Source organism: Oryctolagus cuniculus, chromosome 1, assembly GCF_051225735.1.
Source record: "Oryctolagus cuniculus isolate XC-2025 breed Fujian yellow rabbit chromosome 1, ASM5122573v1, whole genome shotgun sequence".
NCBI lineage: Eukaryota > Metazoa > Chordata > Mammalia > Lagomorpha > Leporidae > Oryctolagus > Oryctolagus cuniculus.
This window is the reverse complement of record NC_142867.1, coordinates 49292471-49315336: the sequence shown is the minus strand read 5'-3', so window position 1 is coordinate 49315336 and position 22866 is coordinate 49292471. Positions and strand designations below refer to the sequence as shown.

The 22866-nt window shown below is 49.4% G+C and overlaps 1 protein-coding gene and 1 long non-coding RNA gene across 13 annotated transcripts in view; one reads left to right on the top strand and one right to left on the bottom strand.

Moving 5' to 3' along the window:
* PLEKHA7 (pleckstrin homology domain containing A7) overlaps nucleotides 1-1029 on the bottom strand; it is a 222922-nt gene extending 221893 nt beyond the window's left edge. For 6 of the 7 annotated variants that reach the window (XM_089328143.1, XM_051833953.3, XM_051833954.3 and 3 more), the window contains exon 1: nucleotides 87-245. In XM_089328143.1, the coding sequence (XP_089184269.1) occupies nucleotides 87-172 (86 nt within the window). In that variant the 5' untranslated portion in view covers nucleotides 173-245. Of the gene's footprint in view, nucleotides 1-86; nucleotides 246-535 lie in introns of those variants that run through there. The other variant, XM_070072882.2, reaches the window with a different exon arrangement.
* LOC108178975 (uncharacterized) lies at nucleotides 3-22555 on the top strand. Of its 6 annotated transcripts, XR_016230802.1 has the most exons (4): nucleotides 14-138; nucleotides 8762-8899; nucleotides 14159-14310; nucleotides 22369-22555. It is a non-coding gene; the product is annotated as an uncharacterized LOC108178975 (long non-coding RNA). The 6 variants fall into 6 exon arrangements; XR_007914713.3 differs by lacking the exon at nucleotides 8762-8899 and having other exon boundaries at nucleotides 3-138; XR_016230797.1 differs by lacking the exons at nucleotides 8762-8899; nucleotides 22369-22555 and adding an exon at nucleotides 17541-17759 and having other exon boundaries at nucleotides 3-138.
* The last annotated feature ends 311 nt before the right edge of the window (nucleotides 22556-22866 follow it).

Sequence of the window (22866 nt, the reverse complement as noted above, 5' to 3'; positions counted from 1 at the left end):
TGCGGGGAGAAAGGTGCACCTGTTAGCGCCGCCGCCGCCGCCGCCCGGCCCGCGCCCCCGCCCGCGCCCATACTCCCGCGCCGCACTTGACGAAGAAGACGCGGCCGTCCCGGCACACGCCGTAAGACCAGTGCTCAGGTAAGGTGTCCCGCCCGACCGTCGCCGCCGCCATGTTCGCCGCGCGCGGAGCCGGGGCCGCCGCGGGGCGGGGGGGAGGGGGCGGGAGCGGCGGCGCGGGCGGGGGCGGGGGCGCGGCCTGCGCGGGGCCCGGCGGCGCGCCGGGGCGCTCCATCGGCGCGCGGGCTCCTCGAGGCTCGTCCGGCTCCTGGCACCCGGAGTCGCCGCCGGAGTCCGCCGCCCGCCGCCCCGAGCGCGATGCGCGCGGCCTTTGTCCCCGCGCCTTCCCCGCCCCCAGCCCGCCAGCCCGGGCGCGCCCCTTGGCCCCTGGGGCCCGCAGACCCGCGCAGGGCGGGGGCAGCTGAGACACACGAACCCGCGGGCCCCCTCGGGCCCCCACCCCCGACTGCCCCCGGACCCGTGCTTCTCTGCGGATCCTGGGGACGCTGCACAGGTTCCTGCCACATTCCCCGCCTCCGCGCGTCCTCTGTAAGATAAAGTTGGAGGTGAAGTCCGCCCGGGATTGCTGCGTGGCGTCAGTGAAGGGACGACGGGGTGAAGCGCTGAAGTGGGCGCTCCGTTGGTGCCAGGGCAAGCCTGCCTGCGCTTCCCAAGTTTGCGGCGGAAGCGGGAAGGCGCGGCGCCCCGCCGCACGCAGCACCGCACCCGAGCTGCAGCGGCTCCAGCTGGCGCCCTCAGTTCCCGTCCAGTAAGGGAGCGACCGGGCTCTGAGGGCTGGGCGGCACCTCGTCTGCCTCTGCGAGGGGGCAGCCAGCTGGGGCGTCCAGTGGGGGCTCTGGAGGGCTCTTCGCAGACTGGCGCCTTCTCACGTTCGGGTCCTCGCTCGCATCCGGGCCCCTCTGCGCGGAGAAAGCCCTCCCCTGCCCTTTAACTCTCTATTCCATCACTTATTTGCACCTGGTTGGCATTCTTGTTTGTGTTCGCAGCCCCACGTAACTGGAAGCTGGGCTCTGGGCAGGTGTCAGGTCCAGCCAGCCTCCAGGACTCAGGCTCTAGTTGGTGGGACGAGGCTTACGGGAAAGCGAAGCTCCGCAGTGTGGCATTCGTTACTCAGAAGGACGCCCAGCACTCTGAAGGATGGATACGCTTTGCCAAGAGAGCCCTTGAGAATGGGAGTCGGGGGAGGGGCGCGGGATTCGGAGGAGACCAGCAGGGGCCCCTGTGCGGAGTGGGTCCCGGGAAGTGGGGACTGTGAGTTATAAGAGGGAGTTGGCTAGCAGTGGAGGCCTCGACGCTGGTCTGAGGGAGCCTTCTGCCTTGAGAAATTCTTCACCAAAAGAAAACAGGCAAGCGATGTTCGTGTTATTAAACACGGATGGGAGCCGGTGTGGATCAGCAGGTGAAGCCCCCAACCTGTGATGCTGGCATCCCACATGAGGGCCCATGCTAGTCCCAGCTGACTCCACTTCTGATCCAGCACCTGCCAATGGCCCAAGTACTTGGGCTCTTGCCACCCCCATGGAAGATCAGGATGAAGCTATGGACTCCTGGTTTCCGCCTAGGCTAGCTCCAGCTGTCGTGGCCATTTGGGAAGTGAACCAGCTGATAGATTCTCTCTCTCCCTCTCTCCTCTCCCTGCCTGTCTTTTCTTCTCTCTCTCTCTTCCTGTAACTCTGCCTTTCAGATAAATAAATTAATTTTAAAACCCACTGATGGAAGATCGTAAGGTAGATGGGCAAAGACATGAACACACAGTTACCAGGTGATGCAAGTGGTTTGCAGGCAAATGTGAACATACTTGACTGCCTCATAATAGAAAAATGCACATTAGAATTAAGATGAAATAGTAGTTTCTTTTTTTAAAGATGTATTTGAAAGATAGAGTTACTGAGAGAGCTAGAGACAGAAAGAGAGAAGCCTTCCATCCGCTGGTTCACTCTCTAACTGGCCACATCAGCCGGAGATGAGCCAATCCAAAGTCAGGAGCCAGGAGCTTCCTCCAGGTCTCCCACATGGGTGCAGAGGCCCAAGGACTTGGGCCATCTCCCATTGCTTTCCCAGGCCATAGCAGAGAGCTGGATCAGAAGAGGAGCAGCTGGGTCTACAACTGGGTCCCCTATGGGATGCCGCCACTTCAGACCAGGCCTTTAACCCGTTGTGCCATAGCACTGGCCTGAAATAGTAGTTTCTTAGGTGTCAGGTTGGCAAAGGTGCACATTGTGGAGAAAAACATTCTCGTTGGCAGGATTATAAAATGATTCAGCCTCTGGAGTCATACTCCCATGCCTTAGGCATATAATAAAATTTGTGCATTCTTGTTTCTGAAAACACACACACACACACACACACACACACACACACAGGTTCAGCCTCTAAAGGCAATCTGGCAGCAGCGATTACAACATAAATGCATAGACCTTTGCCCTAGCAATTCCACTAGCAGGAGCCTACATTAGTGCTCCCACAGGGGCGCAAGACCTGCGTACTAGAGCAGTCATTGTAGCATTGTCAATAATTCCCAAAGTCTGGAAACATCTAAGTGTCCATCCAAAGAACTGGTTAATTAAATTGTGGCACCCCTGAAAGGAATGCTGTGCAGCTGCTCAGAAAGGTGGGCTCAATCTCTGTGTGTTGCTGTGGATGGTCTCCAAGGTATGGGGCCAGCAGGCAAGGTGCAGAACTGTGCTGTGGGGAATATAAATGGTCCTAGGTTAAAGTCGAGAAACAGGTAAAATGATTGCTGTGGAGCAGGAAACTGGCAGTACTGGTGGGAAGTTTACTTTCCCTTGTGCTCCTTTTTGCACTGTTTGATCTTTTTACCATTTAAAACATATGGGAGTAGATGGTTGACACAGCAGTTAAAATGCTGCTTGAGGTTCCTGCATCCCATCTGGGATTTGAGCTCTGGCTCAGTTTCCTAATAATGTGTACCCTGGGCGACAGTGGTGATGGTTGAAATACTTGGGCCTGACACCCATATGGAAGACTCAGATGCAGATCTGGGTTCCTGGTGGCAGTCTGCCCCATCCCCAACTTTGGAAAGTAAGCCAGCAGATTAAATATCTTCCTCTCTCTCTTCCTCCCCACCCCTTCTCCCTCTCCCATCCCCTCTCTCCCTCCTACTCCCCTCTCTTCTTCCAACTCTCTCACTGCTCTTCAAATAAAAATAAATATAAATTAGAAAATGTATATTTATCTATTTTTAATTTTTAAAATTAGTTTCCTCTTTTAAAAAGATTTATTTATTTATTTGAAAGGCAGAGTTACACGGAAAGAGAGAGAGACAAAGAAAAAGATCTTTTGTCTACTGGCTCACTCCCCAAATGGCCACAAAATCCAGGGCTGGGCCAGGTGGAAGCCAGGTACCTGGAACACCACCGGCTCTCCCACATGCGTGCAGGGGCCCTAGCATTTGGGCCATCTTCTGCTTTCCCAGGTACATTAGTAGGGAGTCGGATCAGAAGTGGAGCAGCTAGGACTCAAACTGGCGCTCATATGGGATGCTGGCATCAGAAGCTTAACCCACTGCACACAATTCTGGTCCCAAAACATGCATATTTAAAGAAAAATGCAGTTCAGCAAGAGCTCCAATAAGAGATACAAAAATTATCTCAATAAATGTCAGAAGATGTATTTGATTTTTAAAATGCCCATCATATGTGTTAACAGCTACAATTAAAAGTAGATCAAAGGCTGGTGAGTATGCAGAAAAACTGTATATAATTATTCATTGTTACTAAAATTTACAGCACTCTGTATAGCAGTGTGGCAGTTTCTTTAAAAACGAAACATGCACTTACCATATGACCCAGCAATTGCAGTTAATACATTAGGCATTAACCTCAGAGAAATATAATGTTTATCCTCATACAAGTTTGCACACAATGGTTCACAGCAGGTTTTGCCTATTACAAATAAAATGCCACACAATAAGTAGCTGATTATGATTAAATAACTGTGGTATGTCTATACCATGGACTGCACTTGGCAATGAAAAGGCATGAACATCTGTCAATGTGTTGTACTATGCGAATTAACGGTAAAACTAGTATTCAAACAGTACTTTATACTTTGTGTGTCTGTGTGGGTGCAATCTGTTGAAATCTTTACTTAGTATATACTAAGTTGATTTTCTGTATATAAAGATAATTAAAAATGAGTCTTAATGAAGAATGGGATGGGAGAGGGAGTAGGAGACCAGATGGTTTGCTGGTGGGAGAGAGATTATGGGGGAAAACCACTATAATCCGAAAGTTGCACTTTTGGGCCAGTGCCGCGGCTTACTAGGCTAATCCTCCGCCTTGCGGTGCCAGCACACCAGGTTCTAGTCCCAGTCAGGGCGCCGGATTCTGTCCTGGTTGCCCCTCTTCCAGGCCAGCCCTCTGCTGTGGCCAGGGAGTGCAGTGGAGGATGGCCCAAGTGCTTGGGCCCTGCACCCCATGGGAGACCAGGAGAAGCACCTGGCTCCTGCCATCGGATCAACGTGGTGCGCCGGCCGCAGTGTGCCGGCTGCGGTGGCCATTGGAGGGTAAACCAACGGCAAAAGGAAGACCTTTCTCTCTGTCTCTCACTCTCACTGTCCACTCTGCCTGTCAAAAAATAAAAAAAATAATAAAATAAAAAAGTTGCACTTTTAAAATTTACATTTATTAAATAAAAGTTTTCTTAAAAAAAGAAAAAAGAAAAGGCATGAACACTTGCATACCTTGTGCAACATAAACATGTACAACAACTTGGATGGATCTCAGGGTGTTATGCTGAGTTTTTTTAAAAAGTCAATCTGAAAAGTTCACACATTATATGATGTTGTGACATTCTGAAAATAAACAAGTTCTAGATGGGGAACTGCTTAAATGGTTGCGTGGGTGGGGAGGGGAGACCCACCTGGAAAGGAAAAGCACCAGGTAGTTCTTCCTACTGAAGGAGTAGCTCTCAGCTGCAATCATGGTGACACAATTGACAGTCTTCATAAAATGACATTGTATCAGTGTGAGTTTCCTGGTTTTGATATTGTATTTATTGTATATAAGATATAACCATGGGGGAAATTGGGTGAGAGGTAAACAGAGAATGCTATCTTTGCAAATTCCTGTAATTCTTGAACTATCTCAAAGCAAAGAGTTCTAACATGTGTTAGAAAATTGCAAATAACGAGAGATGTTTCTTTTGAGAGTATCTCAGGCCTACAAAGCCAGTCTTTAACCATGAAACATTAACAACCTTCCCACCAAAAGGAAAAAAAAAAGAACAAGTACACCTATTTTTGATGCTATTACTTAATGTTGCAGAAGTTCTTACCTACAAAAAACTTGAAACAGAGATTTTTAAAAATTAGCTATTAGGGGCAATAAGATTATTTGCAGATAAAATGTGGAGAACAATCCCAAACTCTTAGAATTAATAAGGGAATTCAGGGCCAAGATAATATCACAAGATATTTCAGTGACCAGTTATTGGATTCTTCCCCCCTTTATAACACAGCACATGTATGAACTTAGGGAGAACCCGAATGAAAACATAAGTAGGTAACCCTCTGTGACAAACTGCACAAAATGTTTCTGAAATAATAGATATAACCACTTTGCTTTGTATTTATACATGCAGATGTATAAGCAACAATAAAAGCAATGCATGCATTCTGTCTTGCAAGACTTAGAAGTTCTTGCAATTACTAGTCTATAACCCAATAACTTATTAGCAGACATGTTTATATTATTGTGTGTTCTAGTTCTGCGATGCCCTGGCAATAGCCATGAGCCACATGAATCATGATTGGTCAGAACTGTCTGAATTGGTATGTGCTCTAAGTGTCAAATATATGCCAGATTTTGAATACTTAGCAAGAAGAAAGGGTAATATAACTCATTTATAATGATTTCTACTGATTACCTGTTGAAATAATGTTTTGACTATATTGAGTTATGTAAAATATGTTATTAAAATTACAGTTATACAAATTTAAAGTTATATATGTAGGCTCACTTTTGTGGCTTATGTTATATTTCTGTTGGACAGCACTGTGCTAGCTTTCTCATATCTCTCTTTTGTGTACCTATAGATTTTATGGCCCATTAGAATTACCCAGGAGCTTTAAAAAAAAAATGCCTGGGCCCTACCCCAAGCAATGTAATTGGTGTTGGGTGACACTGGTGTTATTTAAATCTCCCCAGGTGATTCTAACATCCACCCTCGGTTCATAACCACTGCTATCAACCCCAAGCTATCTGGCTCTAGAGAATTCTTTTTTGCATTTTTCATTCCATATAATTAAGGAAAGGTATTCTCCAGGCGAAGAGGTAACATTTAAATCTGAGTTCAAAGATGTGTGCCAGTTCCTTTCTGGTTTGATGCCTCCTGTGATTGGTCACAACAAGATGTGAATTTCCCCCAGTCCCTTGCCTGGTCACGGTGAATTTTCCAGTTCATAAGAACAAAGTAATGAATTCTTTTCTTCTTTTTTGGGCTGGGTGGGGGCTGGTGAGGCTTACATGATCCTCAGCTGAGTACAATTAGCAATACTGGCACTAGATCTGAAGGGATGGGGTTTATACAGAGTATGTATGTTTCCTCCTTTTTTCTGATCATAACATCTGTAGGAGGTAGGGTGTTCTTATCCCCATTCTTGTTTGTTTGCTTTTATTTATTTGAAAGGCAGAAAGAGATCTTCTGTCTGCTGGTTCACTCCCCAAGTGCCCACAACAACCAGGGTTGGGCCAGGCCCAAGTCAGGAGCCATGAACTCCATCTGAGTTTCCCATGTGAGTGACAGGAACTCAATACTTAAATCATTGCTTGATGCTTTCAGGTATGTATTTGCAGGAAGCTGAGTTAGGACTTGAACCCAGGCACCTTGAACCAGGATGTGGGCATCTCAAATAGGATCTTAACTGCTTGTTCCTTATCCCAATTTTTAAAGAAGGACACAGTTCCCCACAAGGCAATCAGGTTACCTAAGAGCACATGCTAGTTATGTAACATAGCTCACACTCGAACCCACCTCTCCACACCTGTCCGGGGCCCTTTCCAACCTAATTATCTCGGGACAAATCACCACCAACTGCGACCAAAGAAGCTTTCAGCCCAGAAACTCTTTCCCGTGATTGGCCCTGGTGAAGGACTTTATTTTCTACTAGACACTCCTGCTGATAAGCATGGCACTAAGCCATCAACTTAATGCAAAATAGACCATGTTCAAGACTGGATCAAAATGAGAGTCAGTCAAACGTGTGCCCAAGAATTGTCAGCTTCCAGATAGGCAATCATTTACTACTGCCATGTATAAAGCCTCCCTTACCATCCAGGAGACAGCATGGCCTGATGCAAGGGCGTGGACTTTGGGCTAAGACAGAACTGGGTTTGACTGCAGGTGCTGCCTCCTATCTAAGCTGTGTGACCCTGGGCATGACACTTCTCTTAGGCACTGAACACCTGTTGGCAGTGGATGTATCAGTGGTGCCCGCCCAGTAGTTCTCGGTGTTTGAGAGAGACGGGTCCTCTGGTGGGCAGACAGAGCACTCAGCTCTAGGCCAGGTGTTTACTAAATGCTAGGTCCCCTCGGTGCCCACCTGCTGTGATGGTAGGCAGCAAGCAGCCTCCATAGGAGACATTGTTTGTAGTCCCCGGAGTGGTGAAAGGGCCCCACAAGGGCAGCTGTTGTCTCCTCAGCCCTCACTCCTCTTGCCATCTATTCTATGCTCCTTTTATGGGATTTTCTGTTTCCTTTCTCTTTTTTCCTACTTAAAAGCTTTTTCCTTTGTGTCAGTCTGATGGTAGGAAACAAGTGTAAGGGAAGAGAAATAGCCGGGGAAAAAAGTGTATTACTCAGGGTTTTCCAGAGAAGCAAATGAATTGGATGGATGGATGGATGGATGGAGAGACAGAGAGACAGAATATCTTTAGTTGATTTTTTTAAATATCATAGTCCAGCCGGCGTCATGGCTCACTTGGTTAATCCTCCGCCTGTGGTGCTGGCATCCCATATGGGCACTGGTTCCAGTCCAAGCTGCTCCTCTTCCCGGCCAGCTCTCTGCTGTGGCCTGGAGAGGCAGTGGAGGATGGCCCAAGTGCTTGGGCACCTGCACCCGCGTGGGAGACCCAGAAGAAGCTCCTGGCTCCTGGCTTCAGATAGGCGTAGTTCTGGCCATAGCAGCCATTTGGGGAGTGAACCAACAGAAGAAAGACCTTTCTCTCTGTCTCTCTCTCTCACTGTCTAACTCTATCAAATAAATAAATTTTTTTAAAATGTAACGTAAAAAAAATAAATCTCACAGTCCAGTAAATTAGTACAATGCCCCATGTTTGGGTTGTCTGGTGGTGTTTCCTTGTGCTTGGGATCAGAGTACATCTCCCTGGCAGAGCACCATGTGGCTGGTGCTGCATTGTCAGGCCTCCTGGAGCAAGCCTGGGACAGCCACTTAGCCCAGGATGTTGTTCACTTTGACAATTGATTAGGGGTTTCTGCCTAGCTTCTCTGCTATCCAGTTACTCATTTTTCCCTTGCAAAAATAAGTATTTTTCAGGGAAGTTCCTTAAAACTATGTAAATAACCCATTCCTCATCAAATATTCTATCTATTTTTCCTATCTGCATGTACTCATGGTTTCCTGTCTTGTGAAATGAATTTTAATCAGTCACCAGCATTCTTTCTTTTTTAAAGTTTATTTATTTATTTATTTATTTGAAAGGCAGAGTTACAGAGAGAGGAGGAGAGACAGAGAGAGAGACAGGTCTTCCATCCACCGGTTCACTCCCCAGATGGTCACAATGACTGGGGCCGAGCCAGGCCGAAGCCAGAAGCCAGGAGCTTCCTCTGAGTCTCCCACGTGAGTACAGGGGCCCAAGCACTTGGGCCCTCCTCTGCTGCTTTTCCAGGCTTATTAGCAGGGAGCTGGATCAGAAGTGGAGCAGCCAGGTCTTGAACCAGCATCCATATGGGATGCTGGTGTCACAGGCAGAGGCTTAACCTGCTATGCCACAACACTGGTCCCCATCATTCATTCTTTTGGTACACAAATTGTCCCAGATTCAGGAAGTGTGCACCCATTGAGCTGGCTCCTGCATCCGTTCAACAGTGTCTCCAACATTCCTTGCCTTCTGGTGCAATGAGGTGTTCAAGGCTCATCTTAAACTTTTCCAACCCAACAGTTTGTCCCTGGAGCCTCAGTTTCTTTATTGGAAAATGGTGTTTAGAAACCAACAGCTGGGTACTGGGTGTGCTCATTGCTATTAGAGCAGCGCTGTTCCCAGATCCTCTCAATGGAGAGAGCTCTATACACATTATATTTATAGTTATTTCCATGTCTACTTGCAAATGAATAAATTTCAAAACCCACAAGTTCATACCTACACCTGTGATCCAAGTACACCACTGGAGGTACTTCCTCGGCCAACAGTGGGAAACCTTGCTCTCATGAGCCTTAACGTATTTACTCATTTTATCAGCCCCTCACACGTAGCCACCCTTCCATCAGAGCTCCCTCCCTCCTGCATGCCCTCCTCCCTTCCTCCCTCCCTCCCTCTGTCTCTGACATCCCACATTGACACCACAGCCTTTCTCCCCCCAAGTCACCGCCAACATGGAAGCCCTCCTCACTCCATCCTTGCTCACACACCCACCTGATAGATGCCCTTACCTACCTGTGTGGGGTCACCCTCTTGATTAGACTTGCACCATGTCCCACTTGGGCTCCAACACCCCAAAATGGGACACCTGTGTGAGGGGCCCCTTCTCCCTACTCCCTCGGCTTTTTTTTTTTTTTTTTTTTTTTTTTTTTTTTTGGACAGAGTGGACAGTGAGAGAGAGAGACAGAGAGAAAGGTCTTCCTTTGCCGTTGGTTCACCCTCCAATGGCTGCCGCGGCTGGCGCGCTGCAGCCGGCACACCACGCTGATCCCATGGCAGGAGCCAGGTGCTTCTCCTGGTCTCCCATGGGGTGCAGGGCCCAAGCACTTGGGCCATCCTCCACTGCACTCCCTGGCTACAGCAGAGAGCTGGCCTGGAAGAGGGGCAACCGGGACAGAATCTGGCGCCCCGACTGGGACTAGAACCCGGTGTGCCGGCGCCGCAAGGCAGAGGATTAGTCTAGGGAGCCACGGCACCGGCCACCCTTGGCTTTTTGATGCCCTACTCTTGGCCAAAGGGACACCCCTTTCTTCCAGAAGCCCCCAACATAGGCCTGCCTTTCTCAGGCTCCCAAACAGCTGTTGGACTGGCTGCTTCAGGAGGGGAAGGGAAAAGGCAAGAGCCCTCAGCACTTCTTTCTGGGACACTGTCCTGCCACTTCTGTCACCAGGCAGCCTCAGTCAGCGTCGCAGAACTCACATATCTGACACTTTGTAGCATGCACTTGACCATGCTGCTTGGCAACAGCAGGGACAAGTTTCTTTGTTTTCCCAGCACACTCAGGGTCACACACCCAGCCCTGCATCCCAGAGCACCCACAAGCCATCCTCAGCTGGTTTCCAATATATTGTACAGTAAAACCAAACACCTCTTCTCAAAAACATGCCCCTACTTATATATATATGTGTGTGTGTGTGTGTGTGTATATATATATATATATATATATATATATATATATATATTTGAAAGAGAGAGATCTTCCATTCACTGGGTTCACTCTTCAAATGGCCAGAATAGCCAGGGCTGGGCCAGGCCAGAGGCTGGATCCTGGAACTCCATCCAGGTCTCCCACGTGGGTGGCAAGGGCCCAAGCACTTGGGCCATCTTCCACTGCTTTCCCAGGTGTGATAGCAGATAGCTGGATCAGAAGCAGGGCAGTCAGGACTCAAACCAGCATTCCAATCTGAGATACCAGTGTCACAGGTAGCAACTTAACCCACTGCACCACACCATGAGCCCCAACATGCCCCTACTGTAGCCACAGGTCTCCGATATCAAGCAACTTGGACATCCTGGAAGTTACTTAAAATGCAATTCTACTGTGGGGTTTTGCTTGATGATTGGCTACAGTCTGGTGTGGTCAGAGAAGCTGAATATGGAGCCACATGGGCACTGGCTGTCAGTCCTGATTCCGTCAGTTATTAGGACACATGTGAAGTAGGAGCAGGGGTGTTAATCACAGAGTTACCATAGGGATCCCACGAGAGGACGTTAGGGAATGCTGCCATGTAGAAGGACCCACTCCCGGCCCACTGAGAAGCTACTATGGTTTGGACCTTTTCTGTTTGTGAGCCTGAGAGCGCCTTGGGCATTTTAACCTTGGATTCTACTGTTCAACTTTGAGGTTGAGGAAGGGAAAAATAGAATGTTGCCAAGAAACCAGTGTGAGAGGCACACGGGGAAGGGCAGCCAGGCTCCAGGAAGCTCTGGGTCGCCTGTTTTCCAACCAGCTCCTAAGTGCCCTCCACCCCAGCCCCACATCCCTGGCAGGGGTCCTGCAGCTCAGGTTCTGAACTGGGTGGGAAGGGAGAGATCAGAAATGCATAGAATTTCAAAGCTAGAACAGAGATGACCTGTGGCCTTCTGTTTCTTCCATAAAATGAGGGGACTGGAGTACTTGTCTGAGACTCCAAGGAGACATTTGTGACCAAGGCAGGCATGGAATCTGCAACTTCTGACCTCCAACCCTATGCACCTGTGGCAGTCAGAGGCCCCCTTTGCTGGTCTGTTGGTCTTCTTTTAGAAATTGTCTGCGTTTACAGGTGCAGAAAGAGGTGTGGCGTGGAGTGGAAAGCACACAGCAGCTCATGACCTCTCCCAGCCTCAGCTTCTCAGAATCCTGTCTTGGAAGGAGGTGGGCATGAGGCCACGCTCGCTACTGCACAGTGTGGCCTGGCACGCCAGGACTCACTCACCACGTGGCAGGAGGCAGGGCCTAGGGAGCGTAGCCAAGAAAGGAAGGGAGGAAACCTGTGATTCTGGGCCCTGGGCAGGCACTTGGTGCAGCAGCTAAGATGCCACTTGGGATGGCCACGTTGCTGGAATACCTGGGTTCGAATCTGGCTCTGCTTTCCATTGAGCTACCTATTATGTGCACCCTGGGAGACAGCAGATGGCAAAGTACTTCAGTCTCTGCCACCCACAGAGTGAGTGAGTTCTGGGCTCCCGGCTTCCACCTGGCCCAGTCCCAGCTGGTGCAGGACTTGGAGGGCTGCCCCAGCAGATGTAAGTGCTCACTCGCTCACTCGCCCTGTCTCTATGCCTTGCTTTTCTTTTCTTAAGATTTTTATTGTTTGTCCAAGAAGGCTACAAAAGTAAGACATAATCCTCGATTCCTTGTGAAGCATGGGTGGTCCTCAGGCTAAGCACAGTAACCTCTCAGGCTGGGTTTTTAAAGTTGCATTTATTGGGGCCAGCGCTGTGGCTTAGCGGGTAAAGCTGCTGCCTGCAGCGCCGGCATCCCATATGAGCACCGGTTCGAGTCCCAGCAGCTCTACTTCCAATCCAGCTCTCTGCTATGGCCTGGGAAAGCAGTGGAGGATGGCCCAAGTCTTTGGGCCCCTGCACCCACGTGGGAGACCTGGAGGAAGCTCCTGGCTCCTGGTTTCAGATCAGCCCAGCTCCGGCCATTGCAGCCAACTGGGGAGTGAACCAGCAGATGGAAGACCTCTCTCTGTCTCTCAGTAACTCTGACTTTCAAATAAATAAATAAATCTTAAAAAAAAAAAAAAGAGAGAGAGGTGTATTTATTTATTTGAAAGGTAGAGTTGCAGAGAGGCAGAAGCAGAGACAGAGAGAGGAGATTTTCCATTGGCTGGTTCACTCCCCAAAAGGCCTCAATGGATGGAGCTGGGCCAATCTGAAGCCACAGCACCGGCCCCATATGCCTTTCAAATAAATGAAAACAGGTATATTTAGAAAAAAATTTAAGTCAGAAAGCTTGGATAAACACTTCAGAATAAAAGATATTTTAGTGGCAATAAGCATAAGAAATGCTCCCCAACGTTATTCATCCTGTAGCACGTAAAGCCACCGCCTGCAGTACCGGCATCCCATACGGGCGCTGGTTCAAGTCCTGGCTGCTCCACTTCCGATCCAGCTCTCTGTTATGGCCTGGGAAAGCAGTGGAAGATGGCCAAATCATTGGGCCTCTGTACCCACATGGGAGACCTGTAAGAAGCTCCTAGATCAGTTCAGCTACTGCTGTTGCAGCCGTTTGGGGAGTGAAGCAGCAGATGGAAGACCTTTCTCTCTCTCTCTCTCTCTCTCTCTCTCTCTCTCTGCCTCTGCCTCTCTGTAACTCTGCCTTTCAATAAATAAATAAATCTTTAAAAAGCTAAAAGACTTACAAACATATTCACAAAAGCTAAAGATTAGAAACCAACATGTTCATCAGCAAGAGAATGGTTAAACAAACTGAAGTATGTTCATACAATACTAATTATTATAAAAAGTAACATGGGCCGGCGCCGGGGCTCACTTGGTTAATCCTCTGCCTGCGGCACCGGCATCCCATCTGGGCACCGGGTTCTAGTCCCGGTTGCTCCTCTTCCAGTCCAGCTCTCTGCTGTGGCCCAGGAGGGCAGTGGAAGATGGCCCAAGTGCTTGGGCCCCTGTACCCACATGGGAGACCAAGATTAAGCACCTGGCTCCTGGCTTTGGATTGGTGCAGCTCCAGCCATTGTGTCCACTTGGGGAGTGAACCAACGGAAGGAAGACCTTTGTCTCTCTCTCTCACTGTCTATAACTCTACCTGTCAAATAATAAAAAAAAAAGTAACAAACTAATGGTAACATAGATGACTCTCATAATATTATGCTAGAAAAACTAAAATGGGATTGTTTATGTGAACAAACATACAAAAAATCCATACTCTGTAGTTCTGGTTACATGAAGGTCAAGGATGACAAAACTGATCTATAGTAACGGAAGTCAGAAAGTGGCTATGGGGCTGGGGTTGGGTGGGAGATGGATTGGAGAGTGGCTTGGGGGTTGGAATGCTCCCTGTGCTGTGGTCTACATATGGTTTGGGTGTTCTCTAAAGGCTCATGTGCTAGAAGTGTGGACTGCAGGGCAGTGCACTGAGATGTGGTAGCTCTTTAGGGGCCAGCCCCAGTGGAGGGGAGTAGATCACGAGCAACACCTTTGGAAGGCATTTATGTCGTTCTCTGCTCTCACAGGCACTGGCTTAGTTCTCGCAAGACAGCGAGCCTGACTCCTCCCCGGTCTCTTGGTCCCCCTCCAGCCATGTGATGCCATTTGCCATGCTGTGATGCAAGCAGGGAGCCCCCACCAGATGCCACCCCGAATGGACTTTCCAGCCACCAGAATTGTGAGTCAGATCAACTTTATACATTATCTTGTTATAACGACATAAAATGGACTAAGACCCCTTGTTTTGGGGGCCAGCCTCATGGTATAGTGGGTAAACCCATCACCTGTGACACAGGAATACCATATGGGCACCAGTTCAAGTCCTGGATGCTCCACTTCCAATCCAGTTCCCTGTTACTGGCCTGGGGAAAGCAGCAGAAGATGGCCCAAGTATTTGGACTCCTGTTACCCACATGGGAAACCTAGATGAAGCTCATGGCTTCTACTTGAACCAGGGCATGGAAGATATCTCTCTCTCTTTCTTTCTCTCTCTCTATGTAACTCTGACTCTCAAATAAAAAATAAATCTTAAAAATATCCCTTGTTTTGGATATGTACAATTGTCAAAACCCATGACATTGAATACTTACTATACATGCATTTTAATGTTTGTAAATTATACAGTTTTCAAAAATACTATTCATGGGGCCAGCATTGTGGCATAGTGGGTAAAGTTGCTACCTGCAAAGCCAGCATCCCATTGGGTGCACCCCATGTGGATGTTCCTCTTCCAATTCAGCTCCTTGCTAATGGCCTGGGAAAAGCAGCAGAAGATGCCCCAAGGTGTCTGGGCCCCTGCCACCCACATGAGAGACTTGGATGAAGCTCCTGGCTCCTCGCTTCAGCCTGGCTCAGCCCTAGCCATTGCAGCCATCTGGGAGTGAACCAGAGGATGGAAGATCGATCTCTCTCTCTCTCTCTCTCTCTCCCCCTCAACTATAACTCTTTCAAAATAAATCTTTTAAAAAAAGCTAAGCAGATTTTAAAATTTGAGAATCTGTTTTACATTAAATAAAACTAAAGAGGCAAGACTACTAAATGTAATATGCACTTCTCCATTAGATCCTGGGTGAAGAGGATGGAAAAACAGCTATAAAAGACATAACGGTGAGGGGGGGCAGTGCCATGGCTCACTTGGCTAATCCTCTGCCTGAGGCACCAGCATCCCATATGGGCACCGGGTTCTAGTCCCGGCTGCTCCTCTTCCAGTCCAGCTCTCTGCTGTGGCCCAGGAGGGCAGTGGAGGATGGCCCAAGTGCTTGGGCACCTGCACCCGCGTGGGAGACCGGGGTGAAGCACCTAGCCCCTTGCTTTAGATTGGTGTAGTTCCAGCCATGGCGGCCATTTGGGGGGGGGGGTAAACCAACGGAAGGAAGACCTTTCTCTCTGTTTCTCTCTCTCTCACTGTCTGTAACTCTACCTCTCAAATAAATAAATAAAATATTTAAAAAGAAAAAAAAGACATTACTGGAGCCAGCATCGTGGCACAGTCAGTTAAGTTGTTGCCTGGGACACCCACATCCCGTATTGGAGCACCTGGGATTGAGTCTTAAAAAAAAAAAGATTTATTTATTTAGTTGAAAGGCAGAGCTACAGAGAAGCAGAGGCAGAGAGAGAGAGATTAGAGAGAGAGAGATCTTCCATCCGCAGGGTCACTTCCCAGATGACTGCAATGGCCAGAGCTGCATGGATCCAAAGCCAGGAGCCAGGAGCTTTTTCCAGGTCTCCCACAGGAGTGCAGGGGCCCAAGCACTTGGGCCATCTTCTGCTTTCCCAAGCCATAGCAGGAAGGTGGAGTAGAAGTGGAGCAGCTGGGACTCGAACCAGTGCCCATATGGGATGCCGACACTGCAGGCAGTGGCTTTACCCGCCACGCCACACCACCGGCCTCCTGAGATTGAGTCTTACCTCCACTTCTGCTTCAGATTCCTGCTAATGCACAGATTCCTGCTAATGCATCCTGAGAAGCAGCAGGTGATGGCTGAAGTGCTTGGGCCCCTGCCACCCTCGTAGGAGACCTGGATTGAGTTCTGGGCTCCCATCTTTGGCCTGGCCCACCCCCAACTGTTGTAGGCACTTGAGGAGTGAACCAATGGATGGAAGATCTTTGTCTGTCTCTATGCCTTTCAATACATACATAATATATAAATAAACATTTAAAAGGCACTATTGCAACAATTGAAAAATTCGAGTATAGGTTATATATTACTTAATAGTAATATGCCAATGTTCAATTTTCTGACTGAGAATTATACTGTGGTTATATAGGAGAATGTCCCTATTCTTGGGAGATAAATGCTGAAGTCTTTGGAAGTGAAGTGTCATGACTTCTGCATTGGACTCTCAAATGGTTCCAGAAACACACACACACACACACACACACACACACACACACACACACAAGCACAATTTTAGATAAAGACAGAGGAGCAGGGGTTTGGTGCTGTAGTTAACTCATCGCTCCAGATGCCCATGTCCCATACCCGAGACCCACTCCTCTGCTCCTGATCCGACTTCTTACTAATGCACCCCCTGGAAGGCAGCAGGTGCTGGCTCAAGGACTGCGGTCCCTGCCTCGATGTGAAAGACCTGGATGAAGTTCTGGGCTCCTGGCTTCAGACTGCCCAACCCCAGCTGTATTGCAGGCATTCAGGGGGATGGAAGATCTCTCTCTCTCTCTCTCTCTCTCTCTCTCTCTCTCTCTCTTTGCCTTTCAAAAGAAAAATAATTTTTTTAAAAAATAGAAAGATAAAACAGATATGGCAAAATGTCAACAACTAGTGACTGTAGGTATATGGATATTCATTTTTTTAAAGATTTATTTATTTATTTGAAAGAGTTACACAGAGAGAGAAGGAAAGGCAGAGAGAGAAGTCTTCCATCTGCTGGTTCACTCTCCAATTGGCTGCAATGGCTGGAGCTGCACCGATCTGAAGCCAGGAGCCAGGAGCTTCTTCTGGGTCTCCCATGTGAGTGCAGGGATCCAATGACTTGGGCCATCTTCTACTGCTTTCACAGGCCATAGCAGAGAGCTGGATTGGAAGTGGAGCAGCCGGGACTCGAACCGGCGGCCATATGGGATGCTGGCACTGCTGGCGGCAGCTTTACCCGCTATGCCACAGCCCCAGCCCCTGAAAATTCATTGTTGAATTTGCAACTCTTTTGTAAGCTTGAAACTTCATAAAAAGTTGGAGGTTAAAAAACTAACATTTAAATATTAAAGTATGTAGTAATAAGCTAATGAGAAACATGCAAGTTTAATATAAAGAAACTCCTAAATGTTACTGAGGTTTATAAAACATGACTTGAGGGGTGGCTCTGTGGTGCAGCAGATAAAGCCACCACCAGCGGTGCCAGCATCCCATAAAGGTGCCAGTTCAAGACCTGGCTGCTCCACTTCCAATCCAGCTCTCTGCTGTGGCCTGGGAAAGCAGTAGAAGATGGCCCAAGTGCTTGGGCCCCTGCACCCATGTGGGAGACTCAGAAGAAGCTCCTGGATACTGGCTTTGGATCAGACCAGCTCTGGCTGTGGCAGCCATTTGGGGAGTGAACCAGCAAATGGAAGATCTCTCTCTCCTTCTCTCTCTCTCTCCCCCCCTCCCCCTTTGCTTTTCTGTAACACTGTCTTTCAAATAAATAAATCTTTTTTTAAAATTTAAAAAAAAATAAAACATGACTTGAATACATAGAAAGAGGGTTTATTTCTTCGGAGGAAGACTGCAGTGGAGGTGGGGCGTGGTGGGGGGTGGGGAGCTGTCTCCCATAGGCCCAGGTTTATCCCCAGAGCTAGCTGGACCTCTCCCAGGTGCAAGTACATGGAGATAGGAGTTGGGCCCTCTCCGAGTCAAGTGCGTGTCAGACTCTCCTGGGGCAGTTTGTTACGATGCAGACTCCCTTTCCTTGGACGTGGGGCTCCGCGCAAGACCTGCGATTCTGCATTTTAAAAAATAATTTAGTCTCCACCAGATGATTTTGTTGAAAGAATCCCAGATCACACTTTGAGAAATGTTGCTATAAGAGGTTGTGCCTAGAGTCCAGCACTGTGGCATAGTAGGTTAAATAAGCTGTAGAGCAGTGAGTTAAACCCCCGGCATGTTGAGCCTGTATCCCATATGGGTGCTGGTTCGAGTCCCGGCTACTTCTCTTCCAATCCAGCTCTCTGCTATGGCCTGGGAAAGCAATAGAAAATGGCCCAAGTTGCCGGCGCCACGGCCCACTAGGCTATCCTCCGCCTAGCAGCACCGGCACACCAGGTTCTAGTCCCGGTCGGGGCGCCAGATTCTGTCCCGGTTGACCCTCTTCAAGGCCAGCTCTCTGCTGTAGCCAGGGAGTGCAGTGGAGGATGGCCCAAGTGCTTGGGCCCTGCACCCCGTGGGAGACCAGGAGAAGCACCTGGCTCCTGCCTTCGGATCAGCGCGGTGCGCCGGCCACGGCAGCCATTGGAGGGTGAACCAACGGCAAAAGGAAAACCTTTCTCTCTGTCTCTCTCTCTCACTGTCCACTCTGCCTGTCAAAAAAAAAAAAAAAAAAAAAGCAGGAAGTTGGATTCGAAGCAGACAAGGCAGGACTTGAACCAGTCACTCTGTGGCAGCATCTTGACCACTGTGTCAAATGCCCTCCCCTCTTTATGTACTGAGTACATACTATTTGTTGATAATGTGCCAATAAAAAGCTCTTAGTTAATTATTTTTCTTTTTTTCAAAATTGGTTTTTTAATGGAAAGAGTGGTCCATACTTAAAGTTAAAAAATAGAAGACGATTTTTTTCATCAATTTAAAAATAAGACCTAGGAAAGGCATTGTAGCGTGGTGGACGAAGCTGCCACTCAGGACACCTACATCCCATGTTGGAGTATCTGGATTGAGTCCCACCTCCATGTTTGGAGCCCTGGGCTCAGGTCCTCACCGTCCCCACATGGTGTGACCCTGGGCAAGTCCCTTCTTAGAGCCTCAATTCATCCGGACACTAAATGAGCCCTCCTAGCCATATTTTTCTGAGTCCAAGTCAGTGGTCCCCAATCCAAGCTATACACGGGAATTCCCAGGGAAGCCTTTGAGAAATACACATGTGCTGTCTCCCGTCCCCCTCCCCACCCCAGCGGGTCTCTTTTCCCAGGTAGAGCTCAGAGATCTGAGTTTCAAAAGCCTTGGGAGAGGGAGGGCAGTGCTGTGGTATAGTAGGTAAAGCTGCCACCTGTGGCCCAGAGCCAGCATCCCATAGAGGCTCTGGTTTGAGTCCTGACTACTCCACTTCTGATCCAGCTGCCTGCCAATGTAACTGGGAAAGCAGTGGAAGATGGCCCAAGGACTTGGGCCCCTACACCCACATGAGAGACCCAGGAGGAGCTCCTGGCTGCTGGCTTCGGATCAGCCCAGCTCCAGCCATTTCAGCCATTTGGGGAGTTTCTCTCTGTAACTCTGCCTTTCAAATAAAATAAATAAATCTTAAAAAGCAGCAGCGGCCGGCGCCGCGGCTCACTAGGCTATCCTCCGCCTTGCGGCGCTGGCACACCGGGTTCTAGTCCCAGTCGGGGCGCCAGATTCTGTCCCGGTTGCCCCCTCCCAGGCCAGCTCTCTGCTGTGGCCAGGGAGTGCAGTGGAGGATGGCCCAAGTGCTTGGGCCCTGCACCCCATGGGAGACCAGGAGAAGCACCTGGCTCCTGCCTTCGGATCAGCGCAGTGCGCCAGCCGCAGCGTGCCGGCCGTGGTGGCCATTGGAGGGTGAACCAACGGCAAAGGAAGACCTTTCTCTCTGTTTCTCTCTCTCACTGTCCACTCTGCCTGTCAAAAAAAAAAAAAAAAGAAAAAAGAAAAAGAAAAAAAAATAATAAAATAAAAAGCAGCAGCAACCTTCCAGGAGAATCAGAGTACCCGCCTCCTGCTAAACAGGCACCAGTGGATGTCCTTTGAGATATTTGTGTGTGCGCAATTTTTTCAGAAAAATGGAATCATTGTATATTTTGCATACATTAATCTATTTAAGCAATCCACTAGTCAATTAGACCTGGAGGCAGTTCCAACTTTCTGCTATTGCAAATATTGAAAATGAGTAAAAAGTAGGCTAACAGTGATTACAGCTAATTGGGAAAACCCCTTAAAAGTTCTGAAAATGGACAGAAATGCTTAAAAACAGCCTAGGAGGGTTGGAAACGGTCTGATGAATCAAGCAAGCAGCCAACAACGCAGAGGGGAAAATCCAGCAACTGGGAAACCGTCATTCTCAATCAAGTCATTGTTTCAGTCCAAATGAGGTATTCATAAGAGCGCTTTCAGAACGACTGTGCTCAGCCCAATCATATGTCTGTGTTCACCAGAGCCAACAAGAGCTTCCTTCCAGCTCCCCCGATGTCCTGGAGAGAAGCTCGAGATCCCCGCTGCCGGCAGTCCTGCCCGGGAAGTAAACAGCAGCCCAGTGCCGGGCGTGTGTCCACAGGTGCTTGCTGATTCTCTCCGGGGCCCAGCCGGGTGCTGGGCACGGGGAGGACACAGCTTCCAGGAGCGTTTCTGCCGTCTTCCCTGCCGGGACCCCAGACCAGTCTGCTAGGACAGATGCATCCACACGCAACTCAGATACACTGGGCGAGGGGAGGTGGGAACGTGTGGCCAGGGTGAGCGGAGAGAGGCAGGCAAAAGCCACTGCACTGTTCCTCCAGCTGCGTGGGACTGTGGAGCCCCAGCTGCTCCCATCTCAGCAAATGCCCCCGGTGCTTTTGCTGGGAATCGAATGACTCCAAAATGTAGTGGCTTAAAACGCTCATGTGATTCTGCTCAAGGTCTGTGTCCCCTGAGAATGCAGCTGGGAGTGGCTTGTCTGCCCCCCGGGGGCCTGGGGCTCCACTGGGGGAAGGAGGCTCATGGCAGGTCCTCACTCGCAGACGCAGTGGTTAGGACTGGCTGTCACCTGGCAGCTGCACACAGGAGCCCCTGCACATAGCTGGGGCTTTCTCACGGCACAGAGGCCTTAGGGGTGGCTGTGTTGCATAGCAACTGAAGACGCCACGCACGAGCATTCCATGCAGCACAAGGCCTTTTCTGGCCTGGCCTTGGAATCCCTGCGATGTCGCTTCAGCTGCACTCTATTAACTGCATGCAAGCCACAGCCTGCCATTGTGATGGAGAGGAGAATTCTTTTATTTCCTATTTTATTAGAGAGGAAAGAGAGAGAGACAGAGAGAGAATCTTTCATCCTCTGGCTCACTTCTGGAATACACACAACAGCTGGGGCAGGGCCAGGCTGAAGGAAGGAGCCAGAAACTGCAGCTGGGTCTCCTGTGTGAGTGGCAGGGACCCAGGTACTTGAGCCACCGTCTGCTGCCTCCCAGGCACATGAGCAGGAAGCTGGATTGGCAGTGAAGCAACTGGGACTCCATGTGGGATGCAGGGTCCCAGGTGGCAGCTTAACCCACTGTGCCACAACACCTGCTCCTCTTACATTTTCATCTCAACATCCCCCAGACCAAAGGCACGGCGTGCTGCCCCGGGCTGCCCACCCTCAGCGTTTCTCACCTCACTGAATGCACTCCTTCCATGGCCCAGGACAGAACTGGCAGTCACCCTTCCTCTCCCACTCCCCATATCCAGCCTCAGCCCTGTCTTGACAAATTCACTTTCCAGACATTTCTCTAGTCTGAGCCATGGTCAACTCTCCTTTAGACCCCGGCCAGGCCTTCCTCTCTGGCCTCCCAAATCTGAAAGGTCCAGCTCCCCTCCCATGAGCCCCCTGCATTGTTCACACAGCCAGCACCAGAATACTTTCTAAATGTGACGCTGGTGAAAAACTTGTATCTGTTCCCTGTTGCTCTAAAGAACAATTTATTTCTTAAAAGCTTTATTTATTTTCATTTTTATTATTTGAAAGGCAGAAAGAAAGAGAGAAAGACCTTCCATCTCAAACAACCTGGGCTGGGCAGGGCCAAAGTCAGGATCCCAGAATCCAGTCTGAGTCTCTTGCTTAGCAGGGATCAAGTACTTGAACCTGCTGCCTTCCTGCGTATATGTTAGCAGGAGGCGAGGATCAAATGCAGAGCTGGGACTCGAACCCAGGCACTCTGATGTGGGACACGGGGATCTCTGGTGCTGCCTCGTCTGCTGCCCCACAAGCCCGCCCCTGAACAATTTCTGTACGAGGCCTGTGAAGCCCTGTGGGCCTGGCCCCTGCTGACCTCCCCTCCCCACACTGACCCAGCTGCCTTCTGCCACAGCACCCTGACCTCTCCTCCCTTCTCTTATTTCCCCAGATAACGGCCCAGAGCCACTTCCTCCGAGAAGCCTTCTCTGCTCCATTGGACAAGACTCCAGTGCGGCCCGCCTTCCATTTGCACGGTGGTTACCTGGTGGCTCTTCCTCTCCCCCAGAACCCTGCAGGCTCCCGTCTGCTTTGCTCACTGTTGTATCCCAAAGCCTACAATAGCACCTGACACATGACAGTATTTGTGGATTCGTTGGTTCGTTGGATGGACAGATGATGGACAGATGGATGAGAGAGGAGAGGCAAAGGGCCAGAGCTAATGCCAATGTTTAGAGAATGTTACTAAATCAAGAAACAGGCGGGCTGTTGAAATGACTCACGATGCACCTGATTTTCCCACCTTGCAGGCACAGGCCGGCCCGAGTCAGGCAGGATTGGAAACGCTCATCCTTGCTGCCCCAGGGCCTCTCTGATGGAAGTGTTGGACACTGAGCAGTTTCACTGCTTCCAGAGCTTAGCACAGGGCAAGGCGGGACCATCCAGCACC